This window comes from Fopius arisanus, unplaced genomic scaffold (assembly GCF_000806365.1).
Source record: "Fopius arisanus strain USDA-PBARC FA_bdor unplaced genomic scaffold, ASM80636v1 scaffold00017, whole genome shotgun sequence".
In the NCBI taxonomy this organism is placed as follows: Eukaryota; Metazoa; Arthropoda; class Insecta; order Hymenoptera; family Braconidae; genus Fopius; species Fopius arisanus.
This window is the reverse complement of record NW_011887756.1, coordinates 462,871-480,878: the sequence shown is the minus strand read 5'-3', so window position 1 is coordinate 480,878 and position 18,008 is coordinate 462,871. Positions and strand designations below refer to the sequence as shown.

At 37.1% G+C, this 18,008-nt stretch overlaps 3 protein-coding genes across 8 annotated transcripts in view; 1 reads left to right on the top strand and 2 right to left on the bottom strand.

The window, feature by feature from the left end:
* Positions 1-294, bottom strand: part of betaggt-I (geranylgeranyl transferase type-1 subunit beta) — a 2,272-nt gene extending 1,978 nt beyond the window's left edge. The window contains exon 1 of the mRNA XM_011300367.1: positions 12-294. The gene's annotated coding sequence lies outside the window, so the exon portion shown is untranslated. The remainder of the gene's footprint in view (positions 1-11) is intronic.
* A 491-nt stretch (positions 295-785) lies between these two features.
* Positions 786-8,857, bottom strand: LOC105263877 (cGMP-dependent 3',5'-cyclic phosphodiesterase). Of its 5 annotated transcripts, none has more exons than XM_011300361.1 (10): positions 8,438-8,857; positions 5,701-5,832; positions 4,903-5,150; positions 4,449-4,698; positions 3,968-4,145; positions 3,636-3,817; positions 3,092-3,094; positions 2,822-3,006; positions 2,128-2,680; positions 786-2,044 (listed from the first exon to the last, which is right to left on the bottom strand). In XM_011300361.1, the coding sequence occupies exons 1-10, from the start codon at positions 8,537-8,539 to the stop codon at positions 1,703-1,705; spliced, it is 2,175 nt and encodes a 724-aa protein (XP_011298663.1). In that variant the 5' UTR covers positions 8,540-8,857; the 3' UTR covers positions 786-1,702. The 5 variants fall into 5 exon arrangements, with proteins under 5 accessions (XP_011298663.1, XP_011298666.1, XP_011298664.1 ...); XM_011300364.1 differs by having other exon boundaries at positions 5,716-5,832; XM_011300362.1 differs by lacking the exon at positions 3,092-3,094.
* Positions 8,858-9,298: 441 nt separating this feature from the next.
* LOC105263871 (general transcription factor 3C polypeptide 3) lies at positions 9,299-17,636 on the top strand. Of its 2 annotated transcripts, XM_011300355.1 has the most exons (4): positions 9,299-9,486; positions 10,388-10,758; positions 10,837-11,031; positions 11,125-13,425. In XM_011300355.1, exons 2-4 carry the CDS (start codon positions 10,403-10,405, stop codon positions 13,169-13,171), a joined length of 2,598 nt encoding a protein of 865 aa, XP_011298657.1. In that variant the 5' UTR covers positions 9,299-9,486; positions 10,388-10,402; the 3' UTR covers positions 13,172-13,425. The 2 variants fall into 2 exon arrangements, with proteins under 2 accessions (XP_011298657.1, XP_011298656.1); XM_011300354.1 differs by lacking the exons at positions 10,388-10,758; positions 10,837-11,031; positions 11,125-13,425 and adding an exon at positions 13,821-17,636.
* Positions 17,637-18,008: the final 372 nt, after the last annotated feature.

Genomic DNA, 18,008 nt, shown 5'->3' with positions numbered 1-18,008 from the left:
TGAGTGTTTACCTCGTTTATGTGATTTTTCTGGTGTTTTTTTAAACAACTTTTGGAATCCAAACGTCAATAATCTTCGGATTTCTTTTAATTACTCCAAATAAAATGTGTATCACGGAAATCTTATTTGACTCATATCTCTTCTGTTTTTTGCGACGTTTAATTAAAATAAGAAATTCCTATTCTTGATGAGATTAAAACTAATGGTCAATCACATTAAAATAAAAATTTAATTCTGTTCAATTCCAAAAATTTCGGCAATATCTCCTTTTTGGAGTGGAACAAGTGCTATTGAAATAACAATCAGATAAATAATAATGGTAAAACAACTTACCGACACGAAACTCCATGTTTTTGTTTCCTAGGAATTTATTAATTGAGTGACGATTCTGGAAGCTAGGGATAAAACTGAACGAGGGAAAATTCAAATTTCGATGTGAGAGATTTTGAATTTTTTGAAAAATTTGAGAACACAAAATAATTGCAAATTCGTTTTGATTTTTAAAAAATTCAAATCAAACTTATTGAATTTAAAAAATATCTGAATAGCTAACGAATTGATGGACAATTAATATTTGAAATTATTCGTTGTAAAAGACGCTGTTTTTTTAATTACAACTCTCGAAATTTTCGGACTGAACAAATTATATTAACAAATTCCTTTAGATTATTTATGGATACGTTTGAAAATGAAAATCTCTGAATTCGTTCAATTTATAGACTTACAGGAATTTAAGGATTGAAGGGAAATTGTTATAATAATGAAACATTCAATTTTTTGTCATATTGTAAAATTTATTGTGAGTATTCTCCACAATTACACTCGATTTTGGCTTCTCAATACTGATTAAATACGGTGCTCTAACGAAGCTGTTAGATACGTTCTAGAGTGCATATTTGGGTTCTAAAAATTTCCATTAAGTCGGACAACATTTTTTGCCCTAAATAATGGAAATTACAGGTGCAAAAAAATTTTGTTTCCCATGCAGACTTTTCGGAGTATTTTCCCGGAGGAATTTGATTATCATTCCCTACTACGTATTAATTAAAATGGTCGAAGAACATTTTCCACTCTTAAACATCTCCCACAATTTTTTCAATAAATAACATTCAGTGGGAAAGATGCCATGAAATTTTTTAAAAATAAAATGTTTTTTAAACAAAAACATTCCAATATTGGAGTAGTAGAATGCAGAATATTTCGCAGATATCTGAGAATTTCTTTGAATATTTGCGGAATACTTTACTGCCCACTCCTCAACAATTAATCAATAATCGTTAAATTATTTCGTTGAAGATTTGAGTTAGGAAAAAATGTCTAGATCGTTGAACAAGCCGAAGATCTCAGCAGACATTTTCTCCTAAATCCCCAACTTCCACAAATCCCTGGGACTTAATTAAAATCTCGGGCTTTTCCTCACTGAATCCCTCAATCCACTTGTTCTCCTCAACACAATAACATCGGCTCTACCCCGACTATTAAAATTTGTACAATAGGAAAGGCGCCAGCGCACTTTAAACCTACAACGGCATTCACTAGAAATAATTCTATATCGTTTCTCAAAATTCTATCACAATATCCCCAAGTATATCAATCACAATCTAAAGTGCACAAAACCATAATCAAGCACTGTTTCGTAACCCGTCACTTAATAAATAATGTATATCTTTGTTTCCCCATCTCAATTTTTTATTCTACTAAATTAAGCTGTGGTACTCTGCAACCGAGAGGCAGTCAGAATTTCCTCCTCTATATTAACATCGAGGAGTATATCCATTCCCTTGATCCCTTGCTCGCTGTACTTGTGAAAAATAGGAATAGCAGTCTGCCAGACGCATCTGTTTCGTTTCACAGACTCAACGAGGCTATTGGCAACTGGAAATAATGCTGATAAATTTGTGAACAATGGTAACACTAAATTCGTGATGAATTGGACCTGGAGATCAGGTATCGAGGCTTTCTCACGATCCATCATCTCAATTGGTGCCGTCCCCATACTTTTTTCTAAATCTCCTTGTGAAAAAAACTCGTCATAAATTTGTTCCTAAACCAAACAGATCAAAATTATACGAGTGATTAGGAATTGAATCTATATTTTCTTTTAATTAATGGGCGATGCCAACTCACCGCTGTTTTCTTTGAAGTTTTCCAGTCCTTCGTTTGATCGCTAATATCACAGCAGGTCATGAACATGGCATGGAGTAGTTTCTGATGCCCCAGGTCATCTCTACTGAAACCACTCTTTACCATTTCATCCTGCTCATCCATGCTCCTAAAATGTGAGGCCAGATCTGTTGCTAGAATATTATTCCTCAGTAAATCCAACGCTTCGCTGTACTCGTCACTGGCAAGATTCTCGAAAATATTGCATCCCTCTGTATTGAGAATGCACATTGATTGCGCTAAATGATGTCTCTCCATGACAGAACCCTCTGAACTGTACAAACTCGCGAGAACGGTGCCACACTGGGTTTGGAATGAATTATTGGTCCCTCGGTGGTCTATATCGTGACACAGACCAGACACCAGAAAAACAAGTGCCTGGAGACGTGTAAAGTACTTGTCCTCCACTAGATTCAAATTTTTTATCATAAGATAGGCAAAGTGGGCTACAGAAAAGGCATGAATCCAGTTGTGATATGGAGCGTCTCTATATCCTTTCTTAACGTACAGGATAAATCTGCAGATGAATTATTCATTGATAATTAAATCAAACAATTATTATCAATTATGAATTTTTCAAACTCGTTTCAATCCATTCTAAAAATATTATCAATTGACAATTTATGATGACACGATAGTTGAGTTAATCGTAAATTACCTCGCTAATGTTTTTCGTTTAATTTTCCACGACCTTATGAGATCCAATTCATCAAACATTTTAAGTACATAACACGGTGTGTGCTGATGAGGAATATTTCTCGGTGCAAAATGAAACTTGTCGAAGTCCTTGGGACTGTGATCATCCCTGCAGTTTAGTAACGCCTGAACTGCCTCCTCTTCCACCTTAAAGAATTATGGACAATCGATTAACTTTAGCCCCTCGAAATTTGTAGGGTTCTTTTTATTATTAGTCGGGGAAATTTATTACCTGCTGGAGTTAGCAGAGCAGACGTATGAAAGAGGAAGAAGGAGTTAGTGAATATTCAAAAGGATTTATATCGTGTTTTGTGTAATTTTCTATTCGCAAGTGATAAGAAAGAAGATCTAAATTCCCTGGAGATATCTCTGAAACTAATATAGGTACTCTGACATTTTTTCTATTTTCTCTCTTCATTTTTATTCCCATTTTTTTCTGACATGTTTTAATAGAAAAAATATTTTTAAATTGATTACTTTCAGAGATATTTGTCAACTGGGAATACTTTAATGTTTATTAATCTTTTGTTTTTGTTTTTATTAACTTATTACATCATCTCGGTGAAACGTGGGAATAGAAAAGAATGTGGAATGAAGAAAATTTTTGTAGAAAATTTTTTTTCGCTCCAGAATAAAATGTCTTTACAAATTTTTCTCTAAATCCACTTGTTTTCGAGGCATTTTAAAAATATGTATTAATACAATTTCGAGATTCATCTCCGGTTCCCTATAATTCTACTCAATAATTAATCAATTAATCACTGATCAAAAATTACCTTCATGTGATACATCATGAGTTCGTTGCTAAGTTTACTCCTCGCCTGGGAATCCTGAATTTTTTTATAAACAATGCTGTGCATTATCGAAATTCCACAGTAAATGCTGAATGCTGTTGCAACTTCCTCATCGCAAACGTCAAAATACAATCCATTCATTTTGTTGCATAATTGAGCAACGCCTACAGACAGGAACAATAAAATTAATTATTGAAGATCGATTGTGACTGATAATTGATATTGACAATAATTAACAATTATTATCATGAAGGACTTGTTTATGAGTAAATAATGAGTATCTACATGGAGAAGTTGCAATAACAATAGATTACCAATAATTCCATTTTCATCGCGAATTGGAAAACACAGGATATTCCTCGTCTTAAATCCAGTTGCTTCGTCAATTCCACTATAAAAAAGTGGATGTTCATAAGCATTCCGAATATTGAGCAAGTTTCCAGAGGTCGCGACGTGTCCAGCTATCCCCTGACCCAATGCAATTCTCATTTCCTTTAGAAAACAAATTAAACAATTTTAATACTGCAAATATCAAACTCATAAATCTGAAGAGAAAGAGAAAAAGAATCAGATAAATGAGATAGCAATACCAAAATCAATCATTATCAAATGAGAATAAAAAAATTGAAATCAAGACTAATTAAAATGAATTCATCAGAGAGAAACGAGAAAAATATGATGAAAGAAAAGAGAAGAATTGATGGCAAATGGCCAATGAATTTTTGGATAATTGTTTTTAGAAATATTGGGGAGCATGAGGTGATGATGTGAATGGGAAATAATTATTGAATTTACATCACTCGTTGAAACTCCATCGAATACTTTAGCAACGAGCTCGTGGTGCTCATGATCCAGTAAAAATAATGAACATCTTTCGGCGTTTGTTAGTTTTCTCGCTTCCACCATTATCTCCCTCAATAAATCAGGCAAGTCACCCAAATGCATGAAGAGTTTTCTAGACACAATGAGAAGATCCTGACATTGCAGTTTCAATCGTGTCTCCTCTTGACACCTGAGTGTACTCAGTAATAATCCAAGGCAGTACCTGCAATATCCAAAATTAATTCCAACTAATCATCTTCAATTGCATATAAATTTCCAATAATCCCGTCCTATGGAGAAATCGGATAAGAGAGATTGAATCAATCATCCGCAATAATTATGGATTCCTCTAGCTTTCATTTGAATTATTGCAGTGTAAATAATTCAAACACTTGTATTAGAAAAAATTTCATGATTTATTATTCACCTGAAGCACTCCTCGATTATCTTCGTGCACTTTTCCTCGATGTTTTTGTCATTGGGATAATCAATTATACAAACAACTAGGGCAATGTGTTGTTTAACTGGATGCTTAATTGGTACACTGAGAAATCGGTCTGGTACTGGATCAATAACTGAGTACAAGTGCTGGAGCAATTCCTGATCCAACTCGATAGCACTTACTGTCAAGGATCTCCGGGTTTTCACGGTCTTGTGGAGTATGTGATTACAGACCTTCGAAGGAAATTATTGATTAATTTCTCCAATCCAATGAGCAAAACTAATTACTTCATGAATGATGTGGAGAGGAGATGAGAATCTAAATTTATCGCCGATGGTGCATTCTCATTGTCCAGAGAATTAATAGGTTCATCAAAATTTGTCATAACCATGAATCCATAAATACGTATAAGTTCTTTATTAAATTTTCTTTCAAGTTCATCTCCTCTTCATCTCGAAATCATTTGAGGGATTTATTTATGTTATTTCAATCGTTCCTATGGGACTCATTGATTGACCATTATTAATTGGATTAAGAGATGATTGCTGAAAAGGAAGAAGTGGCAGGAAAAGCGTCTAAATAATTGATTAATCATGCAGCTAATGAAATAATGAAAACCAAATTGAGAGCAACAACGTACGCTGTACTTGGACGGTGCTAAGCTTACTTTGTCTATACTCTCCGACTATCTAAACTGTAGATAAAATACAAATACGAGTTAGATAATAGTTGCGTGTAAAGCACAGCCAAGGGTTTTAATTGATTGGTTAATTCATTAATTACGTTTGACTGGCTTACTGGAAACCTCAGACCTCTGTCCAGTATTTTTTCACCCACGACGTTTATTACCATCTCCTCGGTTTCATGGAGAATTGGAGCAAGGAATGACAGTTTCGCTTGAGTTTTTGATTGAATCTGCAATAAAAATTCACAATTCCAACTGATAAAATCCTCATAGTAAAATAAAATACCTCTCACTATTTTTTGCAACGCGAAATTATTGTTTGAGGAATGAAAATCGTGTGGCTTTCAGGAAAATCATTGTCACTTATTTATTTTCAAGATTTATCTGGATGCAATCGGTGGAGGCATATCGTAAATTCTCATCGTTATTCAGGGTTTTTAAAATTATTATTATATTTTTTATTGTTTTCTAAGTAAAAATATATAGAGAATCAATCAACATTGGGCTGTGCTGTGAAATGATGAAGTCCCTTCCCACCTTTTTATTGATTATTGACTTTAAGTGGTTGTCAAGGTATTTTTACAATCTAAAAAAAATTAAAAAAAGGATTGTTAATGTTGTTTTCTCGCTCAGCGCGTCATTACTCAATTTTTATCGTAATTATTCCTAAATTTTCCCCACGACGATTTATCAATTGAATAATAATCCATTGTACTTATTAAATATCCAGAGACTATCTGCGTCATGCACAACCATTATTCAAGATAATGTATAATTTTTTGTTCCCAATTTTATTTTAATGGTGCAAATACGTGGAAAAGAGGTTTAAAAAACTGCACAAAGTTTTTGTCAAGTGCATCGTGAACTCTGAAGAACTCATAACACGGATAATTTACCCCGAATTAATTACGCAATTATTGCCATAATGAGTAATTCCGGGAGGAAAACACTAGAAGAAATTTCCCGTTTGAAACTTTATCAGTCAGTTGACATGTTCTTTTATAACCACTCGTTACCGAGATAAATCACAAAAAACGACAGGAATTTGCCATTCTCCTCAATTGACCAGAAAACGACACTTGAAATAAGAGTAATGCTCAATAAATTAGCACACGATGACAACCATTCTCCCCTATAAACATAACAAATCATAAAAAATTGCCACGAAGACATTGACAAATGGGAAACATCAATTCTCGGTTGTTTCTTCCTTCAGAGAATTCATTCAAATCAAACAAAGTCTAGAAAAGATTATTAACAGCTGATAAAACATCTAAAACACAATATCCAATTTCACCTTCTAGTGAAAGAAATATTTGTCAATTCGTTTTTAACAACTCCATCGTCTCGGGAGATTTAACGTTAAAGAATATATTTCAATGAAAAACTGAAAATATCTTCTAGCCATTCGACACGGAAGGTATTACCTCCCGAGATAAATGCACAATGAAAATAATTATGAAAGTACAATCCATTCATCGTGACTTGCTGTGTAAAAACCTTTGAAAAAGTCAAATTCAAATTACGATAATTCCTCAAAGATTATTGTTCACTCGTTTCAATACCTCGTAATATAAAAAATGTGTCATTACTATTCATTATTCTTTGCAATTCAATTTTGGAAGAATTAAATGCGTCAGACTTTCAAATCATTATCGATTCCATCTTAATAACTCGAATCCTGACAATTGATAAATGATAATGGAAGAATAATCGTGTGAGTAATTTCCCTCGCATGAGTTTTTAATTATTTCGATGTAATTGATGATTTCCAGACATGCCGAAGACGGAAATTAATTACAGGGAAATAATTTATAAAGAGTGAATAAATGTGCACCAATTAGTCATCCCGTTAAAAATTAATTCTGATGGATTAAGATATCCATGAGAACCCCAAAAAGGGGTAATGCTCTGATAATAGAATGGAATTAAAGTTTCTAATGAATAACTTATAAAAATTGAAATCCTTTCATCAAAAATAAAAGGCTAACGATACTTCCCTCTTACAATTTTTATTAGCACGAAAACTAGTCGTTTGGTGGAACAATTTCAAGGGAAATTTTCCGTTTGAAATTGTACTGAAATAAAGATCTTTCGACATTTTATTCATTCTCATGAATTGAGATTAATTTTACGATGAGCAACTCCCTGAAGATACAATTCCACCCTTGCATCAACGTCAATTAATTAAAAAGAGATAGAAGGGAAAGGTACAGGTAGCAATTAATCTATTTTCCTTTGAAAAAATATTTATTGTTTCTTGAAATTTCGAAAAGAAATCCCGGAGTTATGCAACCCTCAGACAAAGCCAAATCTTCATAAAAAGGAAATAATTCCTTTAAATTAAAAACACAGAAACGTCAGCAACTGAAAAATTTCCTCAATCATCATGAATTGTACCTGTTCAAAATGCATGTCAATGAGATAAAAAAATGTGGATCTGCAATTAGCAGAAGAATAATAAAAAATTTAAACGCACTCTTCTTCTGGTCAATATCTGGCCCATTTAATCTTCGTCAAATAACTCAAATAGTTAAACTCGAAGATCAATAGACATCCCACAAAAATCCCCTTCAGCCACCAATTAATTGTCCCATTATCTCTCTGACCCAGGGAAAACCCCTAGAACCATAAAAATAAAATACATCCCACAGAGACAAATAAGTTCCTTACATAACTCCAATTTTTCCCCATTTCCAGTGGACAAATGTCACCACCACGAGGTACCAGTAGCTCTCCCCATCATCATTACAAACCCATACGTGTGCAATTACATAACTCGCAAAATAATTTTCAATTCCCCTAAAATTCACGAAAAATGTCAATTCAACTCACGTAATTATTTAAATTCTGCTGTACAACAGTGCAGGGCAAATCAGCCAGATCCTGAATAAGAGTGATCATTCTCTCGTGCTCCTCAAAATTCATACTCGACATGATTTTAACTGCTGACCTCGATGATCCCTCCAGGTCGTGTGGTAGCTCCAAAAATTATCCGAAAAATCGAAATGAATTTGAGGTGAAAAAGAAAAATAATTTAAATTAATTATCTATGACTGATGCACATGAATTGCACTCTCTCAGTCATTTTTTTTCGAGGGATGCAATGATTTTAGCAGTTTCACGTGATTTTAGTGATGATTATTTGGGATAGATGCAATGCAGTATGTGCAACCGTTTCTGCACCTCCGAGTTTATCCACGATCGGAGGATTACTGACCCAATGTGAAAAATGAAAGAAAAACAAACATCGCAGTCACGATGCCTCGAAATTCTCTCGTTGCTGGATTATTCCAGGGGTGGGAGAAAAATTCAGCCAATGACAGATCGGCGTCGGTGTGACGTCAAGGCGCCCACCGACGTCACTCGACGCTGATAACCTCACTTTAACGAATTTATGTCTTTCGATATTTCACATCGAGATTTATCGAATCCCAGCTATCGATATAATGGTATATCGATTTATCGAGCGCATAATGATCGAATTATCGAATTGACGCGAATTGAATATGAAAAATAATGTAATACAAATTATTATTATGCATAATTAAATATGCATACTTTTTTCATTAATTAATCGGTTTTACCATTTATCAATGGGGAAATATTGATTTCGCGCCGAAAATATCGAGGCTCGCGATACGTCGATTGGCGAATATCGAAGTTGGCAATATCGATATGTGTGAGTATCGAGAATAATTTTTATGAATGAATTCCGGGGAATTTGGAGGTTGAGGTGTGATAAATGGAGTAAATAGAAACAGGAATGAACTTGTTACGGTTACTTCGATAATTGTGACATATTGTTTCCGGAAATAATGAGAAGTGACTAACAAGAAAGTCTCGAGAGAGTGAGAACGAAAAGGTGACTGGATTGTCATTAGGTAATTCCACTTTAAATTCTTATTGTCACTCATCAATTATTTATGTGGTACTCCAATTTTTTGGAGTAACGACTGGAAAAATTGATGTCCATGATATTTCCGCTAATTAATAAATATTCCATCAAGATTAATTATTTGGATCACTCGTTAATAAGATCTCTTCGATGTTTGTAATAACAATTTCGTCATTCGGGATTCGTGAACTCTGAAAAACAATTATTCCTGCTATTTTTTTTTGTCTGATTTATAAACAAAAAAATTTATTGGCAAAAGGACTACTTGTTCTGCGTTGTATTTATCATTGCGGGAAAAATGTCTCAGCAATGAGATGATTTGACTTTTCAGATTCGCTCAATCCTTCCAATTTAATTATTCCGCTGTTTTCTGTCGGAGTGGAATAATTAATTAATCATTGAACTTTTGTTACAACGATTTGTAATCCTAAAAAGGGGAGATGAAGCCCTTCATCGAGAAATCGGAGCATTGGGGGTTGGGGTTGAAAAGAATATCGCCTTTTCTAATCACTTAAACCTTTAATTTTTGAAAATTATTTTTCGTAATTTTATCTTTTATCTACCGTTTATTGTAAATAACGGAATAATTTTAATTCAATACCAACGGAAAAATACCGTCTCTTTCGAAATGAGATTCGTTGATTCCAATCAATGATTTTTTATCAAGAACTTCCTGGTCTCTCCGAACAAACGATAATAAATTCCTCCAAAACACTTGACATTTCCACCGTATCCTCCTGACTTCCATAGCAATTTCGAATGATTATAGATAATAGAGGAAATCGTTACTGATAATATACTGATGATTGATCCGATAAATTAACCGGCAATTTTCCAATGTTCGTTGTAAAAAGTGAAACTGACCTCCAAGGAATCGTTATTTAAAGTGATACAAAAAAAAAATGGAGAAGAATTTAGACGAGATGGAGATAGCACCAGTGATAATCGAGGAGCTGGAAGAGGGTCAGATGGTGGACATGGACGTGGACATTGACGAATTCGTGGAGGCAAGTGCCCTGGAGATTCACGAGGTCGAAACGATTGAGGAACTTCCAGATCCAGCTGTAATGACCCACGCGGATATCGATTTAGAATTGTCCGAAGAAGACGAAGGACTGGACAGTGTCTTGTCCCCAGAAGAAGAGGATAAACTCACGAAACAGTTTCTAAACGGAGAGCTGACGTTCACGGAATATTCTTCAAGGATGGACCACGGAATTGGTTTAGATCCTGATTCTGTGGAACCTGGAACCTCCAGGTACATCCCTTAACGATGGAAAACATGGAAAACGTTGGGATACGATTTTTTCATGACACTTTTTTATTATTTCTCCAGAGAAAAACAATCAACAGCAGATGCAATAGTCACACATGAGCCAGATGTTCAGGAAGAGCCCCAGAAGCGGAGTAAAAGCAAAAAGAGAAAGCGGAATCTTCCTCTAGCTCTCAAAGGTCTGATGGGAGAAGCTAATTTGAGATACGCCAGAGGAGAGACAGAATTGGCAACTAAAATGTGCATGGAGATCATAAGGTCCGATTTTCTCACATTTTGATAATGAATTCTTCAAAATGAATCAATCAACGAATAACAAATTTACATTAAATTCCCTGTTCATATTTCTAGACAAGTTCCCAGTGCTCCAGAGCCCTTTCACACCCTCGCAATGATCTACGAGACGGAGGACCCAGAGAAATCTCTCCAATTCTCCCTGATCGCAGCCCATCTCTCTCCAAAAGACGCTGACCAATGGACACGTCTGGCAAACCTCTCGATGGACTCCGGTAACACCAAGCAAGCTGTCACTTGTCTGACAAAGGCTATCCAGGCTAATCCCAAGGACGTGAGCCTCTACGAGGCACGAGCTCGTTTGCAGGAGCACTTTGGTGAGAAGAAGGCATTCCTCAAAGGATACCTCAAGCTGATACACCAGCTTGGCCCTGAAGATGGTGAGGACATTCTGACTTATGGAAAAATGCTGACCCAACGGTTCATCCAAGACTCATGCTATGATCAGGCCCTCGATGCCATGGACCAGATTTTCACCAAGTGCCCGAAGCTAGTCACTCTCGAAGAAGTAAATATCATGACAGAACTCCTGATAACTATGAAAAAGTTTGGAAAGTGCCTGAATATCCTGAAGGAATACACGACTCTCTTCGTGAAGTATCAGGACAACTCTCAGGAGATAATAGAAGTATGTGAAATTCCTGATGAAGTTGTGGTTGATCTCAAGGCAAAATTTCTGGTCACACTCGTCGAACTCGGTTATATCGACAAAGCAGAGCCACTTTTTCCGAAACTTCTGGACGAAGAGGACCCAGAGGTCTCAGGGGATCTCTTCCTAGACGTCGCCGAGGCCCTAATGACCAAGAAAGAGTACCGCAAGAGTCTGAAATTCCTGGAGCCTCTGGTGAACTCTCAGAATTACAGCTTGGCAGCTGTTTGGTTGAGGTATGCCGAGTCCTCGGTGGGTTGTAGGGACCTGAAGAAAGCTCTTCTGGCTTATGAAATAGTAGCAAAACTCTCACCCCAACACATGGAGGCGAAGCTTCAGCTGTCGACTCTTTACAAAGTATTTGGGCTCCATCAGCGAGCTATTGACGTCCTGCAGCAAGACCCCAACAGCGAAGTCCTTGATCCCGACGTGTTGTATCGAAGAACTATTCTTTTATTGAAGAGCAACAAGCTCGAGGAGTTTCTCAGGTCAGGAATTCTGCTGCTCTCTCGTCACTGCGTAAATCTGAGGAACAAAGAGGAGATGAGTTCCTTGACGAGACCCAGAGTCTACCATCGCTTGGAGAAACTTCATCTTCACAGATTGTCACGTGGACAGCCACTAACTGACGAGAACTGTCCGACTTTCCTCAAGAACACTAGACCAAATGTCGAAGACGAGTTCAATCTGTTCTTGAGGATGTGCAGAGTTGCTTGTGAATTGAAAAAATACGGAGTTCTCCAGAGAATTTGCTTCACTGCTCTGACGTCCAAGAGATTTGAACCCAAGACTCCTCACATTATTTATGTGTCCTTGCTGAGTTGTATTTATAATAATGACTCGTACTATGCGTTCAACTTGGCGAGGGATCTGGTGAGAGACCGGAAGAACGAGAACTTGTGGAATTTATTGAATATTGTGATACAACGGGCTGATGACACCAGACACAATCGATTCATTATGAGACTCCTTGGAAGGGAGGATATATTCAATTATCTTCATGTACTTCATGCCAATAATTGTCTGGTATCAGGGACTTACAAGTATGCCCTTAATGATTATGTGTCGCTTTTCAAGGACGGACCCAGTGCCATGCTGGCGCTTCTGATTGCTGTGACATTTGTGCAAATGAGCTGCCAAAAATTTTCAGGCAAGAAGCCAAGACTTGTGACTCAGGCTTTTGCCTTTTTCAAGAAGTATCGGGACATGAGGGGAAAGGACATGCGACAGGAGTCGAATTATAATATCGCAAGGGCACTTCATCAGCTTGGATTGGTAGCCAGTGCTGCGCAGTTTTATAAACTTGTGCTCGAGGGGGAGAGGTCTGACATTATCAGGGATAATGAGAAGCTAGATCTCAAGAGGGAAGCGGCATTTAATCTTCATTTGATATATATGAACTCGGGGAATACCGAACTGGCGAGGATTTACCTAGAGGCGTTTATTGTGGTTTAGGAGAGATGGATTATTTTGTTATGAGGAGGACGAGGCGAGGAAATTTCAAGCTGGAGGCGCTCATTATAATTATTAATGCAGAACTTGAGACGATGTTACGAAAAGATGATGAATCCTCTTATTTTAATACAGATCATCGCTCTTCGTTCCATTCATCTAGAATTTTTCATTTTTTTACGGAGACACGATGAAAATTATTACGATGAAAATTATCAAAATATGTTTGCAATAAATGAGCATTTGAAATACTTAGACATGTGGTAATTGTTGTTAATTGGAGAAATTGTGGATAACCCCTTGATAATTTCAATAATGATAAATTATCTTAAAAACATTGAAGAACTAATTTGAACAATTTCCTTTCCTCCATTTTAATTTTAGTATTTACTGAGAAAAATGGATAATTTGATTGGGAATTGAAAGATTTGACGTTTACTTTATTTAACAAAATAATAATAATTCATTATCACTATTGTTATTATTTTGAAAATTATTTGCGTAAACCTGTTAGAAATGAAATGTCAAATATAACCAGGCGGAATGTTTTTATTAATTAGATAAACTATTAGATGAGCAATCAAATTATCGATTTATATCTATTTATAATAATAATAATTATTATTATCAGTCTCTCCATTTTTCATTTCAGAAATGACGACAATCGATTCTCAAATTTCGTTCTCGACTCTCTGCTCGGTTTTTGAGGAGATCTCAGTGGCAAAAGCCACGAAAAAACATCAGATTCTTTCAGAATTCCTCCAGAAATGTCGAGGCGAATGCCAACCCTCGACTACACCCTCTCTCTTTCCAATTCTCCGTCTGTTCCTCTTAAAACTGGACAGAGAACGTGGGCCCAATGGTCTCAAAGAGACATCCCTCGCAGCCCTTTATATTCGAGTCTTTTCCCTCGGGAGGGCATCCCCCGATGGTAAAAAGCTTCTGAATTATAAAGAACCGTTGCGAGCGAAAAACCACACGAGCGATTTTGCAGAGCGAGTGTTCGTCGTTCTGGGACCTCGTCTGAGAAAATCATCGACACTCCTGGTTAAGGATATCAATCACTTCCTGGACACAATATCCAATCAATTTTCGTCGAATCAGAAGCAAGACGGTGAGTTCATTAAAATGATCTCTGAATGTTCACCACAAGAGATTAAATGGTTGACGAGAATCGTCCTGAAGGAGCTGAAGCTGTCGATGGGATCGAAGAAGATTCTCCAAGTGTTTCATCCTGACGCGGAGCAGCTGTTCGCGCAGAACTCGAATATCAAGATCGTCTGCGAGACACTGGCGAATCCCAAGGTGCGGATCAATACGAAAATCTCCAGGATAAATGTTTTCTCGCCATTCAAGCCGATGTTGCTGGAACGATTGCCGATTACTCAGATCAGAAAATTCTTCATTGACGGGAGGAGAACTGAGTTCATTATCCAGACGAAGTTCGACGGCGAGAGGTCCCAGGTGCATATGAGGGACAGGAAGTTCAAGTACTTCACAAGGCACGGGCTGGAGATCACCAGGAATCCCTCCTACGGAGAATCAAGAGGTACTGGGGGATTTCTGACGAATAAAATCTCTTCATTACTGAATCCAAATTGCAGATCTATCATCCTAGACGGTGAAATGATGGGATTTCACAAAGAAAAGAGAGAATTCAGCAGTAAAGGAGTTCCCTTCGACGTCAAGAAATTGACATCCAAGAGTAAACATCAGCCTTGTCTCGTCGCCTACGATATTCTCCTCTATAACGACGAATTGCTGATCAACAAACCACTGGAGTATCGATTAAAAATATTGAATAGCGCGTTTGAAGAGTCCCCAGGAGTTTTGCTGAGAGCTAAAAACGAGCGAGTTACATCAATGGATGACATAATCACAGCATTCAACAAGTCTATAGATAACCACGAAGAAGGCATCGTCCTGAAGAAGATCGACAGTCTGTACCAGATAGACACGCGCAACGGCAGTGGCTGCTACAAAATAAAATCCGATTACTCCTCGGAATTGATCCACGACGTGGACCTCGTGATAATCGGTGGTTACTACGGCGAGGGTCGATACTCTGGCCTCTTCAACAGTTTCCTCACAGCCTGCGTTCAACCGACTCCATCCAAAAAATTTTACTCAGTCGTCTCCGTCAGCAATGGCCTCACGACCCACGCAATTCAATCCTTCAATGCAAAATTCAAGCCATTCTGGACGAACACCAAACCAGAGGTGATTGTCGGGCCGAGGAAGAGTCCCCCAGACGTCTGGATTCATCCCCAGCACTCAGTTGTCCTTGAAATACGAGCATCAGAGATGTCCGAGTCGAGTAATTATCCCGGTGGCTGGACCCTGCGGTTCCCCAGAGTCGAGAAAATCAGGGATGATAAGCCCTTCGACGACTGCTGCACCCTGGCCGAACTAAGAGGATTGAAAAATCGGCGGGGATTCATCCAGAAGCTGACGAAGAGGCACGCAACCACCGAAGACATTTACGAGGCACCACTTAAATTTAAAAAATCGAGGCACACGATATCTGAGATTAAAGTTGATGATTGCTACCTGGGGATCAGTGCCTCGGACGTTGTCAGGGCTAGTAGAGTCTTCATGGGGAAGGAGTTTTGCGTGATTAATGGGGAAACAATGAAGGAAAGGGCCGGTGAGGGAAATACGGGAAAAGGAATGACCAAGAGGGAGATTGAGAGGCTCGTGATGGAGCACTCGGGAAAAATCGTTCAGAATCCCACGAAGGAGACGTTCTGCGTCATCGCTGGGGATTCCCAAGGGATCAAAGTGAGGAATATCGTTGATAGCAGGAAGTACGATGTTGTGAGGGTCTCCTGGGTGATGAGGGCCGTTGAGGATGAGAATTTAGGAGGAGTCGTTGAGTTTTTCCCATGGGAGCTCATTGGAATGAAGATGGAGACGTTTGTCAGGCTCAGGGAGAGGTTCGATGAGTATTATGATGATTACTTTGAAGATGCTGATGAGGAGACTTTTAAGAGGTCCACTGATAGGGTATCACTGCTGAAGGATAATCAGATGGTTTTGACCAAGAGGAAGGTTCAAGAGTTGGAGAGGGAAATATTCCAGGGGAATTCCAGTTTTAATATATTCCGGGGACTCGTGGGGGTCTTCATAGATGGAAAAGACGTGAGGGCTTTTGAATTTAGGTTTATGGGGGGTGAGGTCAAGGTGGAAGTCGATCAGGATGTCACTGACGTTTTTGTTGGCGAGGGGAATGTCTCCATGATTGAAGTTTATGAGAGAGTTAATCAGAGGGCGAGGGCTGATGTGAGGATTATAAAAAGTCAGTGGATTCAGGAGTGCCTCAAGGAGGGCAAGGCCGTCGAGAGGAAGAGGTTTATTGTCACATGAAATTATTTCATCTGTGAGGAATTTTTAGGCGTTTTGGGAACAGTGCAAAATAATCTGGAATGCAGTGGTTTTTTAGTTGTGAGAGATATATTTTTTCAAATTTTTTTGTTATCAGTTTTCTAGACTTCGTGAAATTCCACGAATTCGATTTTAATCATTGACGGGACTGTACAGAATTTTTTTCAGATATATTTTTTGAGGAATTAATTGAACTTCTGAAGTTGATTTCAGATCAGTTATTAATTAACACCAAAAATCTATTTTTTCGTGAGGAATAACTTTAAGATTTTTACAGTAAATGTGTGAAAGAGTGTAAAAGATTGTTTATAATTAGAATATAAACGCCAATTGCTGAGTGATAGTTTTAGCGAAACTACAATTGTAACGGAAAATGTTTCCGAAGAATTGAATAAATTTATGCAACGAGCCAAGTTTATTTTGAATCGATTATTTGAAACATTGGATTTTTGAGATGGAAGTGAGACTCATCAAAGTGAGAATGTCGAGTTAAACTGACAAGTCCCGACAGTTTTCTCATTTACAACCGTCTGCATGCGGAATTTCGAGATTATTCTTCCGCGTCAAGGCCTGGAACTGCGTTAAAACCCAGGGTTTTGCAGCTGGATGTATTCCTGGGGAGCTACAATGCCTCGCATTCAGAGATTCCTCGGTAGATTGACATGAAAAGTGAGGGGTCGTAAAAACTTTGGTAATAACTATTATTCCACATTTCTTCTCAACAGATGAGATGAAAGGAAAACTTCTGCAAACTTCTTGAAATAAATAAATATTATCTGTCAAGCGGTGAAATTCCTCTATGGAAATTCATTCTGGCGAACACTTTTATCCCTTCACTTTTTTGTACCATAAATTTTCCTAGAAAAACTTGTATTTATCATTTTTCATTCACAAAATTTCAGGTAAATATTCTGTAATTGGAGAGAGACAATTCATAGTTTTAATAGCAATTACAATAATTTAAATAAAAACAATATTAGATAGCACTTCCTTACATTATTGCGCCAGTAATCAATTTATTTCAATTTATATTTCAATGTCTCTCAATGCGATTGTAGTTGACTTCTCCTTTTCATTAAAAAAATAGATAAAGAGTTGATAACAACTTGAGCAATTAATCTCAGAGAGTATCCTCGTTAACTCAACTAGACAGCGTGAACTCTCCTCTTCTTTTGCATGACCAGACGCAAAATAATGTGAATATGAGTTATGTCAAGTTTCAACCGAAGAAATTCTACTTATAGAAGTGTCACTCCACCACGAGACGTGGATTAATCGACTTTGAATTTTCTCGCAAACGTTTCCAGAGTAGATATTTTTTAAGTGTTAAAAATAATTACCAACTGGTCACACGTGATTTTCAATTTTTATATTACATTTTTTATTGCAAATCTGGGAACAACGAGTGTTGGAGTTTCATATTTTTTATTCTGAATGACTTGATTCGTTTGTCGCA

What these genes read in the sequence shown, in the direction of transcription:
- LOC105263877 (XM_011300361.1), bottom strand. Translation starts at nt 8,539, where the DNA reads ATGTCGAGTATGAATTTTGAGGAGCACGAGAGAATGATCACTCTTATT. An exon ending in AGCAGAATTTAAATAATTAC is followed by an intron (nt 5,833 to 8,437) that starts GTGAGTTGAATT and finishes TTTTTATTGCAG; the next exon opens with ATTCAATCAAAAACTCAAGC. An exon ending in ATGGAGTTTCAACGAGTGAT is followed by an intron (nt 4,146 to 4,448) that starts GTAAATTCAATA and finishes TGTTTTCTAAAG; the next exon opens with GAAATGAGAATTGCATTGGG.
- LOC105263871 (XM_011300354.1), top strand. Translation starts at nt 13,823, where the DNA reads ATGACGACAATCGATTCTCAAATTTCGTTCTCGACTCTCTGCTCGGTT.